Below are 21,322 nucleotides of genomic sequence, written 5' to 3' on the forward strand. Positions count from 1 at the left end.
CCGTGATTACTCGCGACCAGGGAACGCCAGTCCGCTGCCTTCACCGCGGCCACTGAGGGCCGAGTGGTCCGGATGCGGATTGGTGCCGGGGAAGTTGTTGTGCTCCTCAGCGATCATGGTGGTCGGGTCCACCGCGCCCACTCCAGCTCCGCCGACACCAGCACCGGTCATGCCAGCGTCCATGCCGGGACCACCGGGGATGGTTCCGCCGCGGTTATGGTGCAGGCCATGCTCGTTGTGATTGTGGTGGTGGTCGTGCATGTGGTTGCCTACCGCCGCACCAGCGACGCCACCAACAGCAGCGCCCAAGCCCATCCCGGCCTTGGAATGATGGTTGTTGTTGTGGTCGCCGCCGTGGCCGTGGGTCGGGCCGTTGTTGTGGTGCGTGTCAGTGAAGCTCGCGTCGTTGGGCGTCATGTTGTTGTCGCGGTTGCTGTAGCCCGTGGCACCGCTGGCAACGGCCGCATTGTTGTTCATATCGACGTGCATCGGGTTGCCGGTGGTGCGGACCGAAGGATCCTGCGTGTTGAAGCGTGACGTCTCGACGGGTTGGGCGTCGGTAGTGGCCGAGTCGGGATGGCTTTTGTGGTTGAAGAGGCCCCTATATGAGTTAGATGAGTGAACCACTCTGTCCTATACAGGAAAAGGTCTTTCTGTCTTTTTAGCGAACTTACATTGTACGGGATGTTTGGTTTTGTTTGATGTTTGAGTTTTGGAGTTTCTGGGGTTTGGCAAGATGTGGTGAACTAGGACTGTATCCAAAGAATTAAACTAAGTGGAAAGATATTTGGCATCTGAGAAAAACAAAAATAAGTCGTCAATGTTTGTCTCTTATATCATTTTCGGCAAAAAAGTAGGAAGCAAAGCACACGCCAAAGTCGTCACTATCATGTGGACTGATAGATTATTCTGACGTAGCAGACGCGTTTACACCAATTATACGTGACTTGTTTTGGCACGAGGCTGGCTAATGACGATGCTGTCTTTTCAACAACAGAACTTCGGGCAACGCACAAGGTAGGTTGCCTCGTTACCAGGCACAGATCGACACGAAACAAAACCTGGGGAGGGCGGATGTCATGACCTCACTAATTAATGATGGGACAATTTTTCCTTGCATCACCAAACAGGATACAAGTCCACTTCGCTGTACCACAGTGTGGAATGACGTCGTCCAGTACAATGCATGAGGGGTAAGCAAAAGAATCCCACGAACGGGAGGGTCTGCTGGTTTACTCAACTTGTTTTTTCTTGCAACCAGGTGTCAAGTTTGTTTTAAGTACCCCGCATGATAGACACGACTTTGGATGCAATAGATGTGCTCGTCGAATGAGGATAATCGCAGCACTTCAACAACGGCAGCTCACAGGCACAAAGCCAAGTTGAGCTTGACTACTTTTAGCCATCCCCAAGGCGAAGAGCGACATCGACGATCCCCACGTGGCTTGTGTCCATTCCATTTCTGCTTAGCTGCAACTAGGCTTCGAGGGAACTAAGCGACAGACATCAAGAGGGCTGGCAAGCAGAAACGGCGGCCAGCTGTCGACTCTTATAAATATATGAGTGGTTAAATTTAGATATGGAGAGAGAACAAGTAATGACAAGTTAAGCATGTCGTTTACCGTCATCTCCATATCATACTTTTCTTCATAGTCGGGTTTGTCCGCTTAATCTCTTTTCTTTCCTTTCTCCTTGACTCCTCTAGTCATCAAGGAACAGCAGAACCCCCTCAACGAAAGTCAATAAAGACATTCCGTATAGACCCAAAGCCGCTCAACTGCATATACCACTCCGACGACACGCAAGCCTGGCGCCGAGAATCCCACCCACATCCCTCCCTTCATTCTCGTACCGGACTCCCGCTTTTGAACCGCCGTAGCACCTGTACTTGGTCCTGCCCATCGTTTCGAATCGCCCCTATTCCGCATTCCTACCTCCTGTTTTTGTGATTTGCATTTTCTTAGTGTTTTTGGGCAGGCAACAGATGGAATCATGTTTCCCACTTTTCGATGTTTTCAGCATCTCCTTCTTACAAGCTTTCAATAACCGCCTCTCCAACTGGATAAAAAAACGTGTGCCGAATGGCTGTGAAAGGGCATCCTGGGCAATGCCAGCAGCATTGGCTGAAATGACTGCGAAGTACAGAAGCTGCAGTTCGCAAATGCCAATATGTCCAGGCGGTTGGACAGTATAATGTGACTTTCAATAGTAACTCAGCGACGCCGGCCAAAATATTCTTGTGTCGATAACAGCGCAGAAGAGGCGTCTTGTCTGTATTGCATGTTATTTTAGCAGGCGCATTGGGAAGTCCTTGAGAGTCCGCCCTCCAAGGCTTCGGACGGCGGCGACGTCAGGGTAACCAGCGGCCCAAAATTTCGACGGCGCGGATAATTCGCTTGTGGTCGTTCAATGGCCGTCTGTCCAATGCTACAGGGAGCGACACAAGTTGTCCTGCCCCGCTGACTTGCTGCGTGCTGAGACTAAAAATCCATAAAAGTTCTCAAGGAGATACGCGGCCATCTAGTTGAAGCTAGTATGCGGTACCAACATCAAAAGAGCCAAAAAGCTCGCCAGATGGAGGCGAGATAAGTTTAAAAAGAAAATAAAGAGGCCTCATTGGGTTGGATGCGGCGCGCCTCATTTGGCTTCTTCCGGGACGTCGCCGGTCGGGCGATTCTGATGCGCAGCCGGTGGGCCATTGGTATGATTGACTTGCTGTTGGGACACGCCATTGTGATGGTAAGAATTATTGTGGATGTTGTGCCCTTGGTAATTCTTGCTCGAAAAGTGGCCGCTGCCGTTGCGATGTGGCGGCCCGTGCTGGTGTAAACCTTGAGGGCTGCTCCCATAATGCTGTGCGCCGGGGTTATTATATCCTCCTCGCGTGGATGGTTTTCCTGGCATGTTAGCAAGTGCATCTTTGCGTCCTTGTGTCGTCCCAGAAAGAGAGATAAGGAAGACAACAATCAAATAATCAAAAAAGCTTACCACCTTGTCCCTGGTGTTGGGGGTTAAAGGCAGGTTGCTGGTACTGTGTGTTGGGGCTCTGTCCGTACATTGGTTGTCCCTGTTGGGATCCTTGTTGTCCCATCATCGGCGCGACAGGCCGCCCGGGGCTGGGATATCCGTTGGAAGCGCCCATCTGATGCGGTGGAGGTGCACCTCCAGCACCGCCAGCGCCAGGAGGTCCCATGAACTGGGCGCCACCAGGATACATGCCCATCTGCTGTTGACCACCCATCATAGCTCCCGGAACAGCAACGAAGTGCTGTGGGGGCATCATCGGCATCATCGGTCCAGACTGCGGTGGCATGAACCCTTGGGGGTTGTTCGAGTAGTTCCGGAACTGGTTCATCTGGGGTCCGTTCTGCATGAATGGCATAGCCGGCTGGTTATAGCCCATCTGTGGGGTTGCATGCTGCGGGTACATCGGGGTCTGTGACATGCGCGGTGAAGCATACGACTGCGCCGAGTTCGATGCCATCATCCGATGGTCATCACTCCCGTTAAACGACACTTGGGGGATGTGCCCGTGAGGTCCGCCACCACCGTGGATTGGCATCGGTGGCATGTGTTGGTTGGGGCGCGGGCCCATGTGGCCGCCGTGATGCTGCATGTGTGCCGGAAGCTGGTGCTGGTGCGGCATTTGAGACATGTTATGTGGTACCACGTGTCCTTGGACGGGTGTCGCTCTGGAAGCTGCACTAAAGGCAACACGCTCAAGGTACTCGGTGTACTTGAGATGCATTGTCGAGTCCTGCTTCTCGTCATCTTGAATCTGGCGCCAAAGAAGGGGAGTGTCAAATGACGGGCGTAGGCCATTATTCTCGTCCCAGTTACGTCCCGGCGGCGGCTTGATGGACCGAACCATGGTCAAGATGTCGCATTTGTCCGCACTTACGTTCTGAGTCTTACGGCGAATGAGGACGGTGCCAAGAACCCGAGGAGACGGGATGGTCGGCACTGATGTCGCCGTCGAAGACATCGGGATTGAATGGTCGGTGGTGATGTGGTTGATCGTTGAACGCGGGCTGGATCCCGCACTAGGGCCAGTCGGGTTGAACGACGCAGCGAAAGGACTCGGGCGGAACTCGTGCGTAGTAGGGTTCAGCTTCTGGGGTGTATGTGCTCCGGAAGGCTGCGCACTTAAGCGGCGGGAATAGTTGCTGTCAGCTGGGTTTGCAGGGCCAGTGGGCGGCATGCGGGCATCCCCAGAATGGCCAAAGTGAGAGGGGCCATGGTTGTTCAAGTTCTTGTTGTACCGGTTCTGGTTTTGTTCAGAGTTTCTAATCCGCTCGGCCAAGTGGCCAGTGTTGTGGCCTTGCGACATATGTTGCGGACCGGAGCGATCGCCGCGGTAGGGCTGCGACTGCGGGCGGAAGTTCTGCTGCATGTATCCACCCCGCGAGTTGGGGTGGCGGTTTGACACGCTGTGCGAAGTGTGAGGAGGACCCTGTGGGCGACCACTGTTGTTGACAGGCGGTCGAGCATTGTCTGCAGCAGAAGCACCGCCAGCAGCCGCACCTGGGCCGGACGGAGGTACGAGATTGGGCGTGGTTGAGGTATTGGTGGTAGCGTTCGACGCATTGTTAGAGGCTGTCGAAGCCGCGGCAGAGGCTGCAGAGCTCGAGGGAGCGGCTGGGGCCTTGGAGGAACCGGCAGACGAAGCTGAACCGCGCTGACCATCAGCAGATTCTGTCTTGGACTTTGCAAGTTGTTCGGCGTTCTGTAGAGCCTTCTCCTGGATCTGGCGTTGCTTCTCGGGATCCTTGGCAATAATGGAGATAAGATCGTTAGGCACGGGGGTCGACAACTTGAAGCTATCTGCGAATCTTCTCAGTTCTTGGAGCTTAACCTGAGCATCGGCCTTGATCTTGTTGTGCCGAGCCTTCTCTGCGTGCTGACGCTGCTGCGAAGCAAAGTCCTTGAAATCTTTCAAAAGAGCACTCTCGACATTGTCAGCAACGTTGGGAGGCGCGGGGCTGTTCACAGCCGAAGTCGAGGGCGCGAACGCGGAAGCCTTGGCACTAGGAGAAAGCGATGTACGATTCGGTGTCGCAGTAGCACGCAGCGAAGAAGTTCCAGATGAAATTGCTGGTGTCGACGGCTTGCTGTTGGGCTTTGAGGTCGTTGCAGATTTGGTCTGATCGGATGTGTTGTCTGCGACCTTGGAAGCAGTCTGCTGCTTTCCGTCGGCGACCTTATCAGCAGCCTTCGGCTCGGGCGTCTTTGACTGTTGCGGCAACGCGACGGCAGGGGGTGCCGGACGCGGTGCATTAGCTGTGGATGCTTTGTTCTCTTCGCCCTTGGGGGCGACTGGCGGCGGCGGCTGCTGCTGCTGCTGCTGCTGCTGCTTCCGCGAAGGGCCACCCTTGATCTGCGATGAGATGATGGCCGGATCGACTGGCGCGCCAACCACAGTCGAGTGGCCTGTCGGGGCACGACGTGCGGGAGGCGTGTACTTGGCCTCTCCCCGTGCAGACGCCGCCAGAGGGGGGAAGTCTTGCTGTCTGCGTACACCACTGTATTTGTCTTCCTCATCACCGTCACCTTGGCCTTCACCGGCAACAAAATCCATGACACGCTCTTCAGCCACGTGAGCAGTAGTTGCCGACGATCCCTCGATTTCGCGGGCGGCACGCTCTGCGACGGCTAGGCGCTCCGAGTACTGGGGATGGCTGCGATCAATGGCCGTTGTGTAGTAGTTCTCGTTGTAGTCCGTCTTCAGGCCAAAGAGGCGCTCGTTCGCGGCAAACTGGTCCCACTTTCCACCTGAGTTTGAGGAACTCTCGAGGGCACCATCTAGGGCTGCAGGGCTATCGGCAACCCACCGAGTCAGGTTGCGTTCGGCCCCTGCGCGGTTGTTTGAGATGGCAGTGTCCGTCCGAAATCCCGATCGCGAACCTAATAAAAGCAGCGAACCTGGTTAGTCATTGAAGGGGAAAATTCACTACCGCCCTCTAGAAGAACGGAGTCAAAAGGTACTCACCATTGGGTGTTCTGACGGGTCCACCACTGGGGCCACCTCCTGGGCCATCTTTGCGCTGGGGAGGCATGCTGGACGAGTCGCGTTTGTAGCTGCTGTTTGTATTTCCGGATCGTTTCGGTGGAACCAGAACACAGTGGTCCCTGCGATTGATCAAACCTAGACAAGCACGTCGTCAGCCTTTGCTGGGGACTCGTGCCCAATGGCCCGTTGCGATTAGGCTGGTCTGAAAATAAAAATACAACAAAATAATTACCTCAAACAAAGAGGCTCTTGGTCGCAGAGAGCTTTTCTCACCTGAAGATGAGTCAAGTCAAACCCAGAGTCGTGACGAAAAGAGAAGCGTCGTTTCTCGAGAAACTGTATAGTCCAACCGGTCGCGAGAGCAATGGGGTGCTCTAAACAGTCAGGGAGGAAAGCCGAGACAGGATCGATCCCCGTGATCAGGAATTCCGTCGCCGGCAAGAAAGGAGCTCGAAAGAAAAGAGCACCACCGGTGAAATACCAAAAGTAAATCTCCGGGTGAGAACGATATCGAGAGAAAGACGTGAAGGAAAGGGTGTCAATTGCAACAATGAACAGGTTCCGCCAAGTCAGAGCAGGTGCAATTAGCTTAATATTCGGGCGAAGAGAGCGTCTCGATGGATATGTCCATGTTCGAAACCCAGAGCACGTGGTGGTAAACCCGACGAGAAGCTTCCCTGCAAGCAACAATGCGCGAAAGAGAAGAATCTAGCGCCAAGGACGACAAGGGTAAATGAACGGAAAGTCGCACGGTACGCTTTTGGAGGGTCCAGAGCTGTCCGGTGCAGACAAATGCGAAAGATGTCGACGGGGGGCGGACAAGGTGTGGCTGGGGCGTGATTTGACCAGATGCAGGAAGTCGAGGCCGAAAAGCGTCGTCGGGATAGACGCTAGGGGAGGGAGGAGCGTATGCGCCGAGACAGGAGAGCGATGGCAACGAGGGGATCAAGGAATAGATGGAGTCGACGGCGAGAAAGCGGATTTGGCGACGATGGGCGAAGACGAGGAGGGAGGAAGAGGTCGAGGCCAGGGAAAAGACGAGAAAGAACGGGAGGCTCGGGCTTTAATGTCGTGCTGCGAACTGCAGTTGCTGCCACTGAGGCGAATCAGTCGAGCTGGAGAACAAGGAGAAGACGGCGAAGAGGCAGCCGAAGGAGGAAAGAAGTAAGAACAAAACAAACCGCGGCGATGAAAAGGGAAAAGAGGAAGAGGAGGGAAAAGGGGAGGTGGTGAGAAATGAGGTCCTGGCAAGGCGGAGTGTGTGTTTTCGTTATATTTTATTTTTATTTTGTCGACACAGAGGGAAAGAAAAAAGGTGGAGGGAGAACTAGCCGTTTGGAGTGGACACACAGCGCACACAGGGGGGAGGTACAGAACGACGAGGGCGATGGCGCCTGACGACTCACAAGGGACAACAGTAAAAGAAAGGAAGGGGCAGTCGACTGGGGTTGTGTTAAGGGTGGGTCCACAGCGAAGGAAAGAGCAAAATATGGGAAGGAGAGAGAAGTGCAAAAAACTTTTTGGGAGCCAAACGGGAAAGAGAGTCTCGTGTCTCACCAAGGGAAAAAGTGGGGCTTTCGAACAACAAGCAGAGCAACGGGACGGGGAGGACGAGCATCACCATTCAACATACGAAATGCGCTACAGTCCAGATAGACGGTGCAACCAGCATTGAAAACGAGGAAAGTGCACTAAAAAGCCTACAACGGAAAGACCTGTACCTGCCCGCTGGGAAGCTATTCGCTTCGAACGAACGCAAACGCAGGTGCGACCAACCGTTGTCCTGGGAATTGGCGCGGGCCACGGATCGTTGTTTCTCCATCTGGCTCTTTCCCGATTCCAATTTCGCCGGGCCTCATTTTGTAGGCCCTTGTTTTTTCGCTACTTCCCTGCATCTACACTCGCTTCTCGGTTGTTCCTGCTGTTAGTAGTAACGCATCAACAGGGAAAGAGCAAGACAAAAGGCAGTCACTTGCAAAACGCGGGGCTCGTCGAACGGTTAGTCGGTCGGTTGAGGTCTGCTTGTGTGAAGAGCTATCCAAGACCACTGAAACCCGGTACAAGATGGTCAAAATAAGGGTTGGAGCCCAACGGGCTGTGCACACAAAGAAGTGAAGGAAAAGTACAGCGTGCGAGGCAATGCAGGTACAAGTCAATCAACAGTGTACGGAGATGGAATTTCTATACGACGTACGGAGGACCGTTGTCCCTCTTGCCTCCCTTTGTTCGTCGTCCCGCGTGGTATTTTGGGTTGGAAGGTGCGATCAAAACGCGGAGAAGCAGAATTCGGGGTCCTCCGGCAGGGCAAGAGCTGTGTGGTTGTCGTTTATCTGGGGCACGGCAGCAATTAGCAGGAAATCCAGATTCGAGAGGAGCGACCGTGAGTTTCCCACCAATCTGGAAGGAGCTATACAGTAACCAGACACGACGACAAAAGCCTGGATGAGGAAAGAAGTGCCTATCCAAGATCTGGCACAAGCCGTAGGAGTGCATTGGTTTTGCACTTTACTCGCCTCGTACCAAATAGCTACGGCATCGCTTTTCGATAGGCACATAATGTTTGTGCACATTCACTCCATGTCGGTCATGCCCGAAAAGCTGTGGCTGTTCACGCTTGTGGCCTTCCACCTTCCGTGTCCCGCCTCCCGTCTCCCGTCCTCCGCCTACCAGTGGCATATTCATTTCGCCACGGACAGCCTCGCCAGCACCTATTCAAAACATGGACACAGGACTTTGCTGCGCACCGGTCTCTCATTGTGCTGCTGCCTGTTGAGCCTCAGGTATATGTTGTGTCTGGCGATCCCACTCTGTCGTTGAGGAAATTGCAGGGCTGCGATGTACCCGCCGCAAACCCATGTCAAAATCACCAAACGGTCGAAGAAAAGGCCAGCACACACAGACGCCAAAGCCCCCCTGGCATTCGCCCTGAAAGTGCTTGCAGCTAGTGGGCGTGTTGGTGAGCCTCAACGCGACAGGGCGCGCTCGCTGGGCGCAAAGGCTGCCTGGGTCCACTTGTTTGAGTTTGTTCCGAGAAGTGTTCTCTGGTATTCGTATCCGCAGCTTCGGTGAAACATCCGGTCGATCTGTGCGGTTGGGATTGACGGGCGGTGCCACCAAAACGCGTATTTCTCGCAGACTACTCCTTCTGTCGAAGGCGGCCGTTCTCGATCAAACACGCCCGAGGAGACCTTCCAAACGAACTGACGCGTCACTTCATCCCAAGTCACGAAACTGCCGTTTGGTGCAGATGCTCGCTGACAGCCACAATAGGCAAAGGGCGAAGACGGGCAAGGCGGATCAGGCGCCGGCCGCGGGAACTAGCACAGAACGGGGAACCATCCATACTGCCGCGTGTGCCAGGATTCAGGGACCAGCCACATTGAGCTGAGCTGTTGAGAGCCGGAATCTCAGAGCAGCGACTTGTCGCGTGTGAGAAGGATCGGGCCATATTATTCGTTTTGTGCCAAATACGTAACTTTGGCAAGGTGGTCGAAAGAGGAATATGAATGAATGGAGAAAGCAACCAGAGAATAACATGAGATGCCTGAGCCGTTTTATTTTGCTGCTTGACTCTCTTTTACGAGTAACTACACACTTAAGGCCTTCGCCACATCAGCAAAACTCGCTGTACGACAGATCCTACGCAGTTCTAACCTTTCACTCAACGATCACGACACTTTAAAATCCCAATTCAAAGCTTCGTCTTTCACGTACGGCCATAGATATTGGAAAATACGGGATCCCGTCCGCTCTCCCCTAGTCAAACCAATAATCGGCGGATTAGTAGTTGGGTCGGTGACGACCAGCGAATACCCGCTGCTGTACGTTTTTTGTGCTTTTATTTTTGTGCTTATTTTTTATTTAAATTTTCTTTTCGTTGCTCTTTTTATCCTATTGTATTTTTCGCCTGTGAAAGATGCTTTGCCTATGCGAGGCTGACAAAGGATGACAGTTTCAGGATGTAAAGTCGACAAAGAAACAGTTCGTTTCATGTTGCTCCGGAGTTGACGACATTGCCACATGGTGATGGCGTTTGGAGACGACGAACACACCCTCACATACTCACACTTCACACAGCCAAAACACGAACCGGCGAGGCGCCGTCTCCCCGGAGTTGCAACACTTAGATTACCTGTCGCCCGTGCTCCCCCAGCCGCTGTGTCTTGAAGTCGCAGTGGGCTGTCAGGTTGAGATCGCCGCGGCTGTCCAAACAGAGGCACAGCAGCCTCCACACAGACACACTTTCTTTGCAGTGCCGCAGGAGTCTCGTCTATCCTAGACGTGTTGGTCGGGATGCAGATGCAAGGTCGCTGACCAGGCCTCCCGTTCCCTCATATATCCCGCCAACTTTCTCGGATGGATGTATGATGTCCTTCTGCAAGCACTTAAGGACAAGCCGACGCGGGCACGGGGCGTGTGTCTGGGCCTAGAACGATGGACTTGGCTCAGGAGCTTGTAACCTGTTTGCTGTCGTGGGCAGCCTTGCGTCGAAAGAGCCTCGACGAAGTGCTGCAACAAGGAGCTTCGACAACGCTTCTTGTTTGCTTCTTTTTGTCTTGGCTATTTCGTCCCGAACAACGTTCCTTACCAGGCCAGTACTAAGATGACGCGTGTCCATTCGATTCTATGTGTCGTTTTTGATTGTCGACAGTGTCGTGTTGGTTCTGCTCATCCGGATGCCGTGTCCTCTTGGGCCGAATGCACCTTGTCTCCGAAAATAGATGAAAGAAGGCGATGAAATAGAGAAGAGCAAAAAGGTACAGACATAATTAAGCGATAAGAACAGGTCTAGTCAGGTACACGTAGCCCGTAGCCAAAATGAGTCGGCTCACTAGTCACAGTCCTGGCAGCATCCCTTTTTTCCGGCTGCCAGAACCTCAAACGGCTTCTCTCCTCCAAGGAGCCGTCTGCCAACAACTCGTAAACGAAAGTCGGCAAGCCGCTCGACGTACATGCGTCTCTTTCGTTTGCCTGTTTTCGTCCCTGACTGTAGATAGGACGTCGCCCGTCGCCCGCGCACGCACCCCCGGGTAAAGGCGAGTTTCCTGGTGGCGATAATATGCTCGAGAAGCGTAGCAAAACAAACGGGGTATGCCAGCACATGCGTTTGTCGGCATGTCTGTCTCCTTGTCCTTGTTTCCATACTGTCGCGTTTCTTTTCGACCATTTATTCACTGTCATCACGCACATAATTTTGGAGTACGTCTTTTCTTAGAAAAAACAAAACCGAGAACCAAAACGCGAACCTAACAAAAAACACTCTCATATTCAAGCTGAAGATTTGCATTTGTTACAACATGCATGTCTTTCTACACCACGGCTGTATCTCTTGAGAGCGTCTCTGACTCTTATTTGCTTCTTGCAGCACCACACTGTCGGTGTTATGTGCCAGGTGCCGTGTAAGCACCGCGTGCATGTCCTTGTCCTTGTGTGGGACAATGGCCCGAAGCATGAATTTCGAAATGGAGGCTCAGGGCACAGCTGGAAAGACGGCCTCTCGGGACGCGACCAGAAGTCAATTGAGCAGGCAGAAGTGTTTTCTTTTCTTTGCCCCTCTCCCCTGTTAATCGCCGTCAATCTTCCGGTAGCTTGCAGATCTCCTTCTTCCCGTCCCATCTTTCCGCCCATTGACCAACTAATTGGGATGCTGTATTATTTGCCTCATTGCCCACCTCAACCGCCCGATGCCGCCCACCCAGCTGACTGTAGTGTATTGTCTTCTGTGATTTTTGTTCCCGAAGGCTTTGGCGTTTGCCACTTTACGCATCTCTCGTGGCCGGATAAAAGGCCGCCTTCAGGTACGAGCGGCGCAATCGCCGATGAATGAATACGACGAACGTATCCCGCGCCTGTTTCCGACACCCTCTGACCCCTGACCTCCCATTCTCCCATCGGGGAATTGAGGCACGGCAGGTGTAGAAACATGCGAGAGGGCTCAAAGCGTAGGTGGAAGAAGGCCCGGGTCCGGGCAGATAAAGTCAGAAAAAGAGTGAGAGGGGAGAAGGTGTACAAGACAACTGCATATATGCCGATGCAATAACGAGCAAACTCACCGTCCTGTCCTTATAGAGAGGCTCGGGAGATTGTTGTCCAGTCCATGCCCAGAGATACAAAAAGGCCCTGATCCTGTGCCTCTCCACCATTCTCGCCGGTTTCCTTCTCTTTCCGGTTTCTCTTTCTCCTCTCTTCTTCTTTCTTGTCTTCTTCTCTTCCCCCTTGAAGCGTCCTTTGCATCGATCCTGGTAGACCCAAGACTGCTTCTAGCTCTTCAGCTTCCACCACACACTCCTTTGCTTCTTCGTCTCTCTATTTTGGCGAGCTGCACTCTTCGTTCACTCCTTTAAAAGAAGCAAGGCCGACAAAGACGTCCACTTCAATACCGTTGTTCACCTCGCCGAGCCGGGCTCAGCGAACATCCACACTCCCTTTCCAAGATTTTCTTCACAGCTTTGTACAACAAGACAAAACAAAACAAAAACAAACCGCCGTCCGGTCCTGTCCCTCTCAACAGCCTGCAAAAATGTTGTCCTCGTTGACCGTCGTCCTGGCCTCGGCCTCCATCGCCGCCGCCCATATGGAGATGACCTGGCCCCCGCCACTCCGCTCCAAGTACAACCCCTACTCGAACCCCGGCTCCATCGACTACACCATGACCGCGCCCCTGCTCGCCGACGGCTCCAACTACCCGTGCAAACACTACCAGGTGGCCGACCTCGGCACGCCGCAGGGCCGTCCCACGGCCACCTTTGTCGCCGGCCAGAGCGCCAACCTCACCATTGGCGGCGGCGCACCGCACGGAGGGGGGTCCTGCCAGGTCAGCGTGTCGTACGACCGCGGACAGTCCTTTACCGTGGTGCAGTCCATCGAGGGCGGGTGCCCTGCGAGCGCGGGGACGACGACCCTGGATTTTGCCATCCCGTACGACGCGCCGCAGGGCGACGCGCTGCTGGCGTGGACGTGGTTCAACAACCTGGGCAACCGCGAGATGTACATGAACTGCGCTGCCGTGACGATTACCGGCGCAGCAGGCGCCGCCGCCAAGCCGAAGCGCGGCGCACACGCTCCCTTGAGCTCCCGGCCGAAGCTGTTCATCGCCAATGTCGGCAACGGCTGCAGCACCGTCGACAGCCGTGACGTGCAGTTCCCGCAGCCCGGTCCGGACCTGGACGTGAGGTCGACCCAGGGTGTCATCCCCCCCAAGGGCGCCGGCTGCCAGAGCAGCGCCTCCGAGAGCGGCTTGTCCGGCAACCAGGGCTATGTTGTGCCTTCTGCCGCACAAGCTTCCAAGCCACAGTGAGTCGCACACTTCTCGCACACCTTTTCTGCATATTTATGTATGCCGTGTTTGGACCTCCGCTGACCCTGTAGAAACTCGGATGGTGTGTTCGTCACGGTGCCTCCATCGGCTGCTGCCACCCCAGCCCCTGCATCCACTTCGCAGGCCGCCGTCGTGCCCGCCGCCAAGGCTTCTCCCCAGGCCATTGCTGGCGAGGTTGTGTCGCCGTCTGCTGCTGCTATCAACGCTGGTTCGTCCGCAGCCGCCGCAGCCGCCGTCGCCGATGGCTCGTCTTCATCGCCGTCATCGTCGACGTCAACAAATGGTGCCACCATTGCCGGTACACCCTGCTCAGAAGAGGGCCAGTGGGCGTGCATCCATGACGGCAGGTCGTTCCAGCGCTGCGCCTCGGGCCAGTGGAGTGTTGTCCAGGCTATGGCTCCCGGGACCGTGTGCCACAGCGGGACTCAGGGCAAGTTTGAGATTGAAGCCGCCAGCTCGCCGTCCATCGCGTCGCGTGCGCACCTGCGGAAGCTCCGCCGCCGCGGACAGCGAACCGCCGAGTAGTATGTTGCCAATCATGAATAAGGACTGATGCTTTTTGTCATCCTAAACTTTCACTTCTTCACACCCTTTTTATGACGTTTTTCTTTCTTTCTTTTCATCTTGGCGAACATTGAACAGGACGTTCCAACATACCTTTTGCGCCCTGCGCCTGTTTTCGGGTTTGATTTTTTCCGTCTGATGGTTTTGGCGTTCTGTTTTTCATCTTTCTCTTCGTGCCCCAACTTCTTTCATGTATTTTATGGTTTAGATGACGCAAACGGTAAGAGGAATAAAACACGCATGTCATGTTGGTCAAATCTCTGGACACGAAAAAAGTGAATTCATAACGACAAGATGGGTGAATTGTATTTTGTAGTATGCAAAAAAGCTTGATGAATGATGAATGGCAGTGTCAGTGGGTTCTCAACGGCATCAATGCAAAAAGGAAAATGGAAAACATATGAAACAAAATAAAAAAAGGTATATGTAGAAAAAAGAACGCTCGTCATTGGCTATTGTAGCAAATCACATAATCGTGCAGTCGCGGTCGCTTCTTGCAGCTTGCTGCTGCTGGTACGCACTGTAGGTACCTGGAGCGAAACTCTGCCGTCCCGAGGTTGTAGCATAGCCCCCAAGCGGCCGAGGCGACGGTGTCGAGATGGACGCGCCACTGCTGCCGCCAAGATTGCTGCTGCTTCCAGCCGCGCTGTTTCTGCCGCCCGCTGCAGATTCTGAGCCGGGAGCGCCGGGCGGCGGATGGTACGGAGCCAGCTTCGCAGCTTGCTCGTATGATGGCGGTGCTTCGTCGTTCTCGTCGTTGTCGGCTGGGCGGTTGACCGCGGGGCGTGTGTTCACGCGTGACGTGGAGGTGGGAGGCACAAGTGGGCGGACGACTTGCTGATGGGACGGGGATCGTGACGGCGTGCGCCCACTGCTGTACTGGCCGATCCGCTGGCCATTCGACATGGTGGACCCGAGTGCCGATCCGGACGCGGAGGACGACGAAGTGCGACGGTGGTTGGGGTTGCTGTCAAGGAGGTTGCCGGGGGTGAAGCCAGCAGAGCTGCGCCGGGACGAAACCGGGACGGGTTGTGAGCTGTTGTACCGCCCGCCACCCGCTGCGTTGCTAGGACGGCGCGACTGGTTGGCCGGCCGAGCATTCTGTTCGATAAACTGCTCGGACAGTCGACTGTTGCGGCGTGCTTCATCAGCGCGCTGTTGCTCCTCCTCCTCCTCCTGGAGCTGGAGCGCCAGTGCAAGATCACGATCTTCCTGCTCGTGTCTCGACAGCTCATCGTTGGAGAGCAGCGGAGAATGGCTCTCGTGTTGCTCGCTTTGGTTCTGGCGACGGCCGCGCACCGTTGTCCAGCCGTTTTGGATGTTGGATGCACTCCCACCATGTCGGCTGCCGGATCCTGCTGTTCCAGATGAAGCATTTTGCTGCATACTGTTGCCCACGAGACGGAAGTCGCCCGAGTAGAACTCGGCGTGCTCCCCATTCACGTCGACCAGCGTCTCCCAGATGACCTCGTCGTGGCTTGCATAGCCAGCATCGGTCACCAGCGACAGAAGCTGCATCGTCTGCGGGTGGCGGTAAAGCGTTGAAAAATGGTCGTTCCGGAAAAGAATGGCAAATGTGCCTGGGCGCATAGCCTTGGCAACAATGTCGAGACCGAATGGTGTTAGCTGAGTGGCGGAGCCGTGCAAGAAATTCTTGATCTCCAGAATGTCCTGGAAGACTTGCTGTTCGTCCTCTGTCAAGCCGTCGCCGCTTGGGCTACTGAGCTTTTGCTCCAGCTCCTCCTCGCGAAATAGCAGATTTTGGACGTCCTCATATGACGCTGCCTGGCGACTCAGCGCCTCATAGGCACCGTCTCCTTTTTTTGGGAGCCAGCCGTGGATGAGCGGAATGCTGAAAGTCGCGTACAGTTGCATTTCGCGGGTATCCTCAAACGTGCCAGGGATCATGTCGTCGCGCTCTGTCGGGTGCAGGTGCGTGAGAGACGTACGGCGGAAAGCAGTGATGACTTGTTGTGTCGGGATAAAGCGCGGGTTCACATTCATGCCCGTATGGAGGCCCTTGAGGAACTTGTAGAGCTCATCAACGTCGGGAAGGTCGCTGTTGCGGCTGCTTCTCCGGGACGACATCAACTCATCAAACACGGCATCAAGGAGAAACGACAGGCTGACCTGCTCCCGTGACCGTAATGTCTCGACGAGAGCCGTGGAGATGTCGGCGGGGGTGGTGAGAGTGAGGGCGTTGACCAGGGCGACCAATGGACAAGGGCCATTGGCGTTTTGTACGAGGATGGGCGATACCCGGGGGTTCTGGGCTGCACGGACGTCGTACCACGAAATATTTTTGACCTGGTACGTCTCGGCCTTTGCCGATTGCGAGGGACGCGGCGGCTGTCGTGGCGGTGTATCGCCATCGACATCCAGCATGCTCCTCGGAGGCAGACGAGGAGCTGGTTCTTCGGCTTCCTGGGAGACTGCTTGCAGGCTGGCAGCTGGCTCGTCCGGTTTACTTGTTGGTGGTGGTGAGTCGATTGAGATCAGAGGCGCAGAGGTGTCTACTGCACCCACTGGCACTGAGGGGACGACATTCTTGTCCTTGAGCTTGTTCTTGTTCTTGTTCTTGGGCTTGAGGGGGGGGTTGGCTGGCTTGGCTTGGCTGCTGTTTGGCTGTTCGACGTCCTCTTCATCATCCGTAAAGTTCTCCCAGGTGCTCTGCCGGGAGAGCTGGCCAGGCACCGGCTCGTTGTCGACCAGGTTCCAGCCTTCCCCGGCTGGCTCGGTGACGAGGTTGGTTGGCAACGGCTGGGGTTGGCCGCTCCCAGCACCGAGGTCGTCCCACGCATTTCTGTCTTCGAAGACAGGGTTGCTGTCGCTAGCGGCCTCTTTGCCATTCAGAGGCGTAAATGGTGGCCGGGGCGGAGGCATGCTTGCTGCACCGGCTCCTGGTGCTGCGACTGGTGAGGCCACTTCGTCCCAGCCAGCAATGTCGGCGTCTTCGTCGGGAGGGAAGCTGATCAGATTCGAGTCCCGGTTCGAAGCTGCTGGATTTGGCGACGGTCGCCTGAATGGCGACTCAGTTGCATTCTGTGATGCCCACGCATTCTCGCCTCCCCCTACGGCCTCGTTTTCAGGGATCACGGGTATTGGGGCCTGGGAGCCGCGCCTGCCGTCGATAGGCGTGGGTTGCCACGGGTTTCCGGTTTGGTCGTCCATGCTTAACTGAGAGAAGCCTGTTGTCGGCGGGAGAGGTTGGGATGCTGGCGGGGGCGGCGGCGCAGGCGAGGAAGGCAATAGAGGCGCGGCGACAGCAGGACTTTGAACTGGGCTTTCCGCGGACATCACCGCCTTCCGCTTAAAGGGGTTCGTTTCAGAGAAGCCGGACGCCGTGCTGCTGCCGGTGGCGCTCTGCAAGAGAATCGTTGGGACCGCAGTCGGAACCGGCGGCGGCTGCTGCCGCTGTGTTGGTTGCTGCGAGCTGTCGTCCTGGCTCGTCATGCCCTGCGGCATTGCCGGCGGCGCCGGCTGAGCCCAGGCCGACTGTTCGTCCGTTTGAAAGTTGGAGTATGGACTAGGCGGAGCTGGGCTGTATGCGTTGGGATGCGGATTCCGACCAGGCCGCAGAATGTCCGGCACGCTGTCGCTGTTCACACCGCCAGGCGAGCCGGAGCCGGTGCCATCATATGTTTGCGGCAATGGCTTTCGGACTACCATGTTGGGCATTTGTAGGGGTGTGGATGGCCGGAAGGAAGAGGGGATTGTAGAGTGGGTGGTGGTGTTTGCCGGACGAAAAACGTTCCCGGTCGCATGCGTCGTTGTTTCCAAAATAGCTCTCTGAAGTGTTCTACGGCAGATACGTAGCCGCTCTGCGACTGAGACCGAGCCGTATATGGCTGTGCTGGTTGCCTGGAAGTGGCTTTCGAGAGCGCGAAACAGCGTCAAATGGAAGACGTCCTGATTGCGTCACCGCCGCCAAAGCAGCCAATGCTGGCGGCTGTGAGTGGGGATGGCGTGCAGGGTACAGCTGATACGGTATGACGGCACGATTGGATGCAAGACCCGCACGGCTGCGTCGCAAAGCAACAAGACGGAGGCCGGGGTGGAAGCTTGAAGGTGTTCGAATGCCGAGAAGTTGAGAAGGTGAAGAAAGAAAGTGAGGAAGAGGGGAAGACTCCTGGAGGCCGAGGAATATTTGGAATGGAGGGTTCGAGGCAGGAGCGCGAAACAGTGTTAGTTACCGCTGGCGGCGCGGGTTTGGCAGCTGCGACTAGCGGCGGAAGCTCGACAAAATGTGGGTTGTGGGGAAGAAGGTACGTCGTATAGTGTAAACTGCTCCCAATTACAAGCCACAGAGAGTGACAATTCCGGGCGAGTAGGCGTTTTCTCAAACTGCTCCCAGTAGGTCTCGTGCACTGTATTTAATGCCTTGCAATGGGGATCGATTTTTGGGTTAGGAACGGGAAGGCGCGAGGCTGGGCAGTTGCTTGGGCGAATTTGCCTCTCGGCGCCCTCCTTGCCAGGGGAAAGAGCGATCCTCTGCAGATAGAAGTGGCAGGAGCTGGCTGTGGCGGATAAACCCAGAGATGGGATGCCCGGGTGCCCAGTCGGTCAGAACAGGATAAATCGGCAATTGGGAGAGACGCAAAGCTGAACGACGCACGAAATGAGGCACTGCTTCAGTTTTATGATTGTGCGAGTGTCTCAACTTGCGGGACTGCAGAATTGCTGCTGCCTTTGTGGCCGACGTTTCGTTGGCTGACGTTTCTTCCGTTTTAGGCAGCAGCAAAACAGAAGGGGATACTGGCGCGATAGTGACTTATACACACCACCGCACAATTGCCTGTGCAAATAGCGCATGCTAGTGCGGGTTCAAAACTCACAGAGCATATGGACGGCGAAATAGGAAAAACAAGGCGACGTAAGACGGGGCCTACCCGGAATACGGAGTACGATCAGAGCCGCGAGGTTTATTTTGAGTTAAATTGTATCTGGATCGTTTGGGTTTAGGTTGGGCCTATTTTTGGGAACCGTGTTGCTGGCATGCATGCCTGCTGTCAGTTTCTTGACAGGTGCTGAGACGTGGAGACGATATTTCTTTTGGTTGCATGTTCCGACCAGATGGCTACCTATCACACGCCGCGAGTTTGGGCTACAGAGTACCAGTTTGCTCGAAAGACGTGGAGAAAATGCGGTTGTCTATTAATATCTCGTAGCGTAAGAATATCTGTCAACCATGGCAGTCGGTAAACGATACGAAAGGACAAGGCTAAGTGGTTAAGGATCATAATGGACACAAAGTTAGCAATGACAAGAGGAGCATACACAAACGCCGTCCGAGAAGGCAACGGAAGAAAAGCAGTATTCGTGGGAGACAGAAGCAGAGGCCAAGGGCCTTGGGAGGTGGAAGAAGAATTGCAGATGCCATGGGGAGACAGCCCGTGAATGTGGTAAGAAATTACAACAGGTTGTTTTAAATGTCGTTTGAAACAAAGAGGAACGGGGAAAGGAAAATCAAAACAAAACGCCAAATGCCTGCAAAACGACGACAATGCCCGTACTGGCTCTCGCTCTCGCTCTCGCTCTCGCTCTCACTCTAGCCTTTCAGGCCATTGTTCTGCTACCGCTACCGCACCACATAATTCATCTTCTCCAGCCGCCGGCACGACTTCATCTCGTAGGAATTGGCAATCTGCATCTTGTCGGCGTCCTGGAACAGCCAGCCCTGTGCCTCGTCGACCAGCCGCTGCCGCTGCCGCATCTCGTTCTCGCACTGTTGCCGCAGGGTGCGTACCAGCGTCACATCGGCGTAGTTGTCGAGCTGCGTCAACTTCTGCGCATTGTCTTTGTAGGGCGCGAACGCCTTGTCCTTGGGGTCGACAAAGTATTTGACGTTGCTCTTGGTGCGACGGCCCAGCGTCCATGGCGGCTCGGGCGCGTCAAAGACCATTTGTGGCATGGTCGGCTGCGAGCCAGTGCCGTCGCCCGTGAAAATCGACGACAGCAGCGGCAGGATGAAGAGAATCAGGATCGGCAGCATGCCCATGAGGGTCGAGAAGAGGTTAGTGTCCTGTTCTTGCGTCTGGCCGGCCTGGCCGGCCTGGCCGTTGGCTTGCCGCGGCCGCGTCCGTGGCCGTGCGCCGCCGAACTGGTGCACGCGGAAGCCGGGGCCGCCGCCCATGTTGAAGACAAACTGCGGGCCGGTGTCGAAACCTGTGTTGTGTTTGGTTAGCATGCTGTGCAGAATCATACGACTGGCCCATTGGCCCACATGTCTTTGCCATCGTAGACGTCCCGAAACCGTGGCCTGGCTTACCTCCGAATGGGCCGCCGAACCCGCCACCGCCGCCAAAGAACCGCCGGAACATCTCCTCGGGGCTGATTTCCTCGTCCCAGCCGCCACCCATGCCGCCCATGCCGCCGCCCATACCACCAGCCCGCGCAAACGGATTCTGCATGCCCGCACCACCGCCGCCGCCACCACCACCGCCACCCATGCCGCCAAACCGCGAGTCTGGGTCCGTGCCGAACCGGTCGTACTTGGCCCGCTTGTCCTTGTCGCCAAGCACGCTGAACGCGCGCGAGACCATCTTGAAGGCCTCGTCGGCGTTTGGGTGGCCGTTTTTGTCCGGGTGGGTGAGCAGACTCTGCTTGCGGTAGGCCTTCTTCACCTCGCCGTCGGTGACAGTCTTTTGGATGTCGAGGATCTCGTAAAAGGCCGTGGCCTGGCAGCGGCGGATGCGCAAGACGGCGGCTGCCTGCTCAGGTGTGTGTTTGCGCTCCTGGTTGCCCTGGTTGTGTTCGCGGTGGCGCGCCTTTTCGCCGCCGTTGGAGGCGTCCGCCCCGGACGCTGATGCGCTGGGCATGGCAGCGGGAGGATTGAGGGGGGGGGTGGGGGGGAGAAATGGAAGAAGGTAAACCGTCTGTTGGCCGAGGACTGTTGTGACACGAGATGGGAGAGAGAACGAAAAGCGGGAAGGGCCGGCGAATACCAAGTAGCGATCGGCGCGTTACAGGGGCCCGGTCTTTGTTCCTGCGGCCTTTGCCTCCCTATCCGCGTCGACGATGATGGCACCGGGTCGTATGTCGCTCGTTTATCTGGCGTCGTTTGGTGATCATAAATAGGAATAGGGGTTTCGCTGTCGTCGGTTCGTTGTCGTGTCGTCGTGATGCGGCATGAATGGACCCGATAGGTGAAAAGACAGCCAGAGTAGGTAAAAAGGCGATAATCGATCCCGCTGCGTCTCTGTCTGGGCTCCTGGACTCCTGGACTCCTGGACTCCTGGACTCCTGGGCTTCAGTGCTTCGCGGAAAAGGGCCGTCGGTTGAGAGGCGTTTGGTGTTTTTGGTTGGTTGCGCCAGAAGAGGACACGGCTCGCCATATCCTAGTTTTTTCCCAATTTAGTTACGAATATTTTTAATTATGCAAGCTAGTCCCGTGTGAACGGAACAGTGGAGCGATAAGTCGTGCTGCGCTG

General features: G+C 55.5%; 5 protein-coding genes across 5 annotated transcripts; 1 reads left to right on the forward strand and 4 right to left on the reverse strand.

The window, feature by feature from the left end:
* Positions 1 to 6: 6 nt before the first annotated feature.
* On the reverse strand, positions 7 to 891 carry SPBR_04382 (uncharacterized protein; the record flags this gene model as incomplete). The annotated part of the gene is made up of 2 exons (XM_040762665.1): positions 7 to 601; positions 872 to 891. The coding sequence occupies 2 exons, from the start codon at positions 889 to 891 to the stop codon at positions 7 to 9; spliced, it is 615 nt and encodes a 204-aa protein (XP_040621529.1).
* Positions 892 to 2,637: 1,746 nt separating this feature from the next.
* Positions 2,638 to 6,056, reverse strand: SPBR_04059 (pab1-binding protein; the record flags this gene model as incomplete). Its single annotated transcript, XM_040762343.1, has 3 exons — positions 2,638 to 2,897; positions 2,989 to 5,904; positions 5,990 to 6,056. 3 exons carry the CDS (start codon positions 6,054 to 6,056, stop codon positions 2,638 to 2,640), a joined length of 3,243 nt encoding a protein of 1,080 aa, XP_040621530.1.
* Positions 6,057 to 12,530: 6,474 nt separating this feature from the next.
* Positions 12,531 to 13,853, forward strand: SPBR_04267 (uncharacterized protein; the record flags this gene model as incomplete). The annotated part of the gene is made up of 2 exons (XM_040762550.1): positions 12,531 to 13,303; positions 13,379 to 13,853. The coding sequence occupies 2 exons, from the start codon at positions 12,531 to 12,533 to the stop codon at positions 13,851 to 13,853; spliced, it is 1,248 nt and encodes a 415-aa protein (XP_040621531.1).
* A 504-nt stretch (positions 13,854 to 14,357) lies between these two features.
* On the reverse strand, positions 14,358 to 17,570 carry SPBR_04065 (uncharacterized protein; the record flags this gene model as incomplete). Its single annotated transcript, XM_040762349.1, has 1 exon — positions 14,358 to 17,570. The coding sequence occupies one exon, from the start codon at positions 17,568 to 17,570 to the stop codon at positions 14,358 to 14,360; it is 3,213 nt and encodes a 1,070-aa protein (XP_040621532.1).
* Positions 17,571 to 19,470: 1,900 nt separating this feature from the next.
* SPBR_04285 (uncharacterized protein) lies at positions 19,471 to 20,710 on the reverse strand (the record flags this gene model as incomplete). Its single annotated transcript, XM_040762568.1, has 2 exons — positions 19,471 to 20,057; positions 20,161 to 20,710. 2 exons carry the CDS (start codon positions 20,708 to 20,710, stop codon positions 19,471 to 19,473), a joined length of 1,137 nt encoding a protein of 378 aa, XP_040621533.1.
* Between the last annotated feature and the right edge of the window lie 612 nt (positions 20,711 to 21,322).

This window comes from Sporothrix brasiliensis, assembly GCF_000820605.1.
Source record: "Sporothrix brasiliensis 5110 chromosome Unknown Cont16, whole genome shotgun sequence".
NCBI lineage: Eukaryota > Fungi > Ascomycota > Sordariomycetes > Ophiostomatales > Ophiostomataceae > Sporothrix > Sporothrix brasiliensis.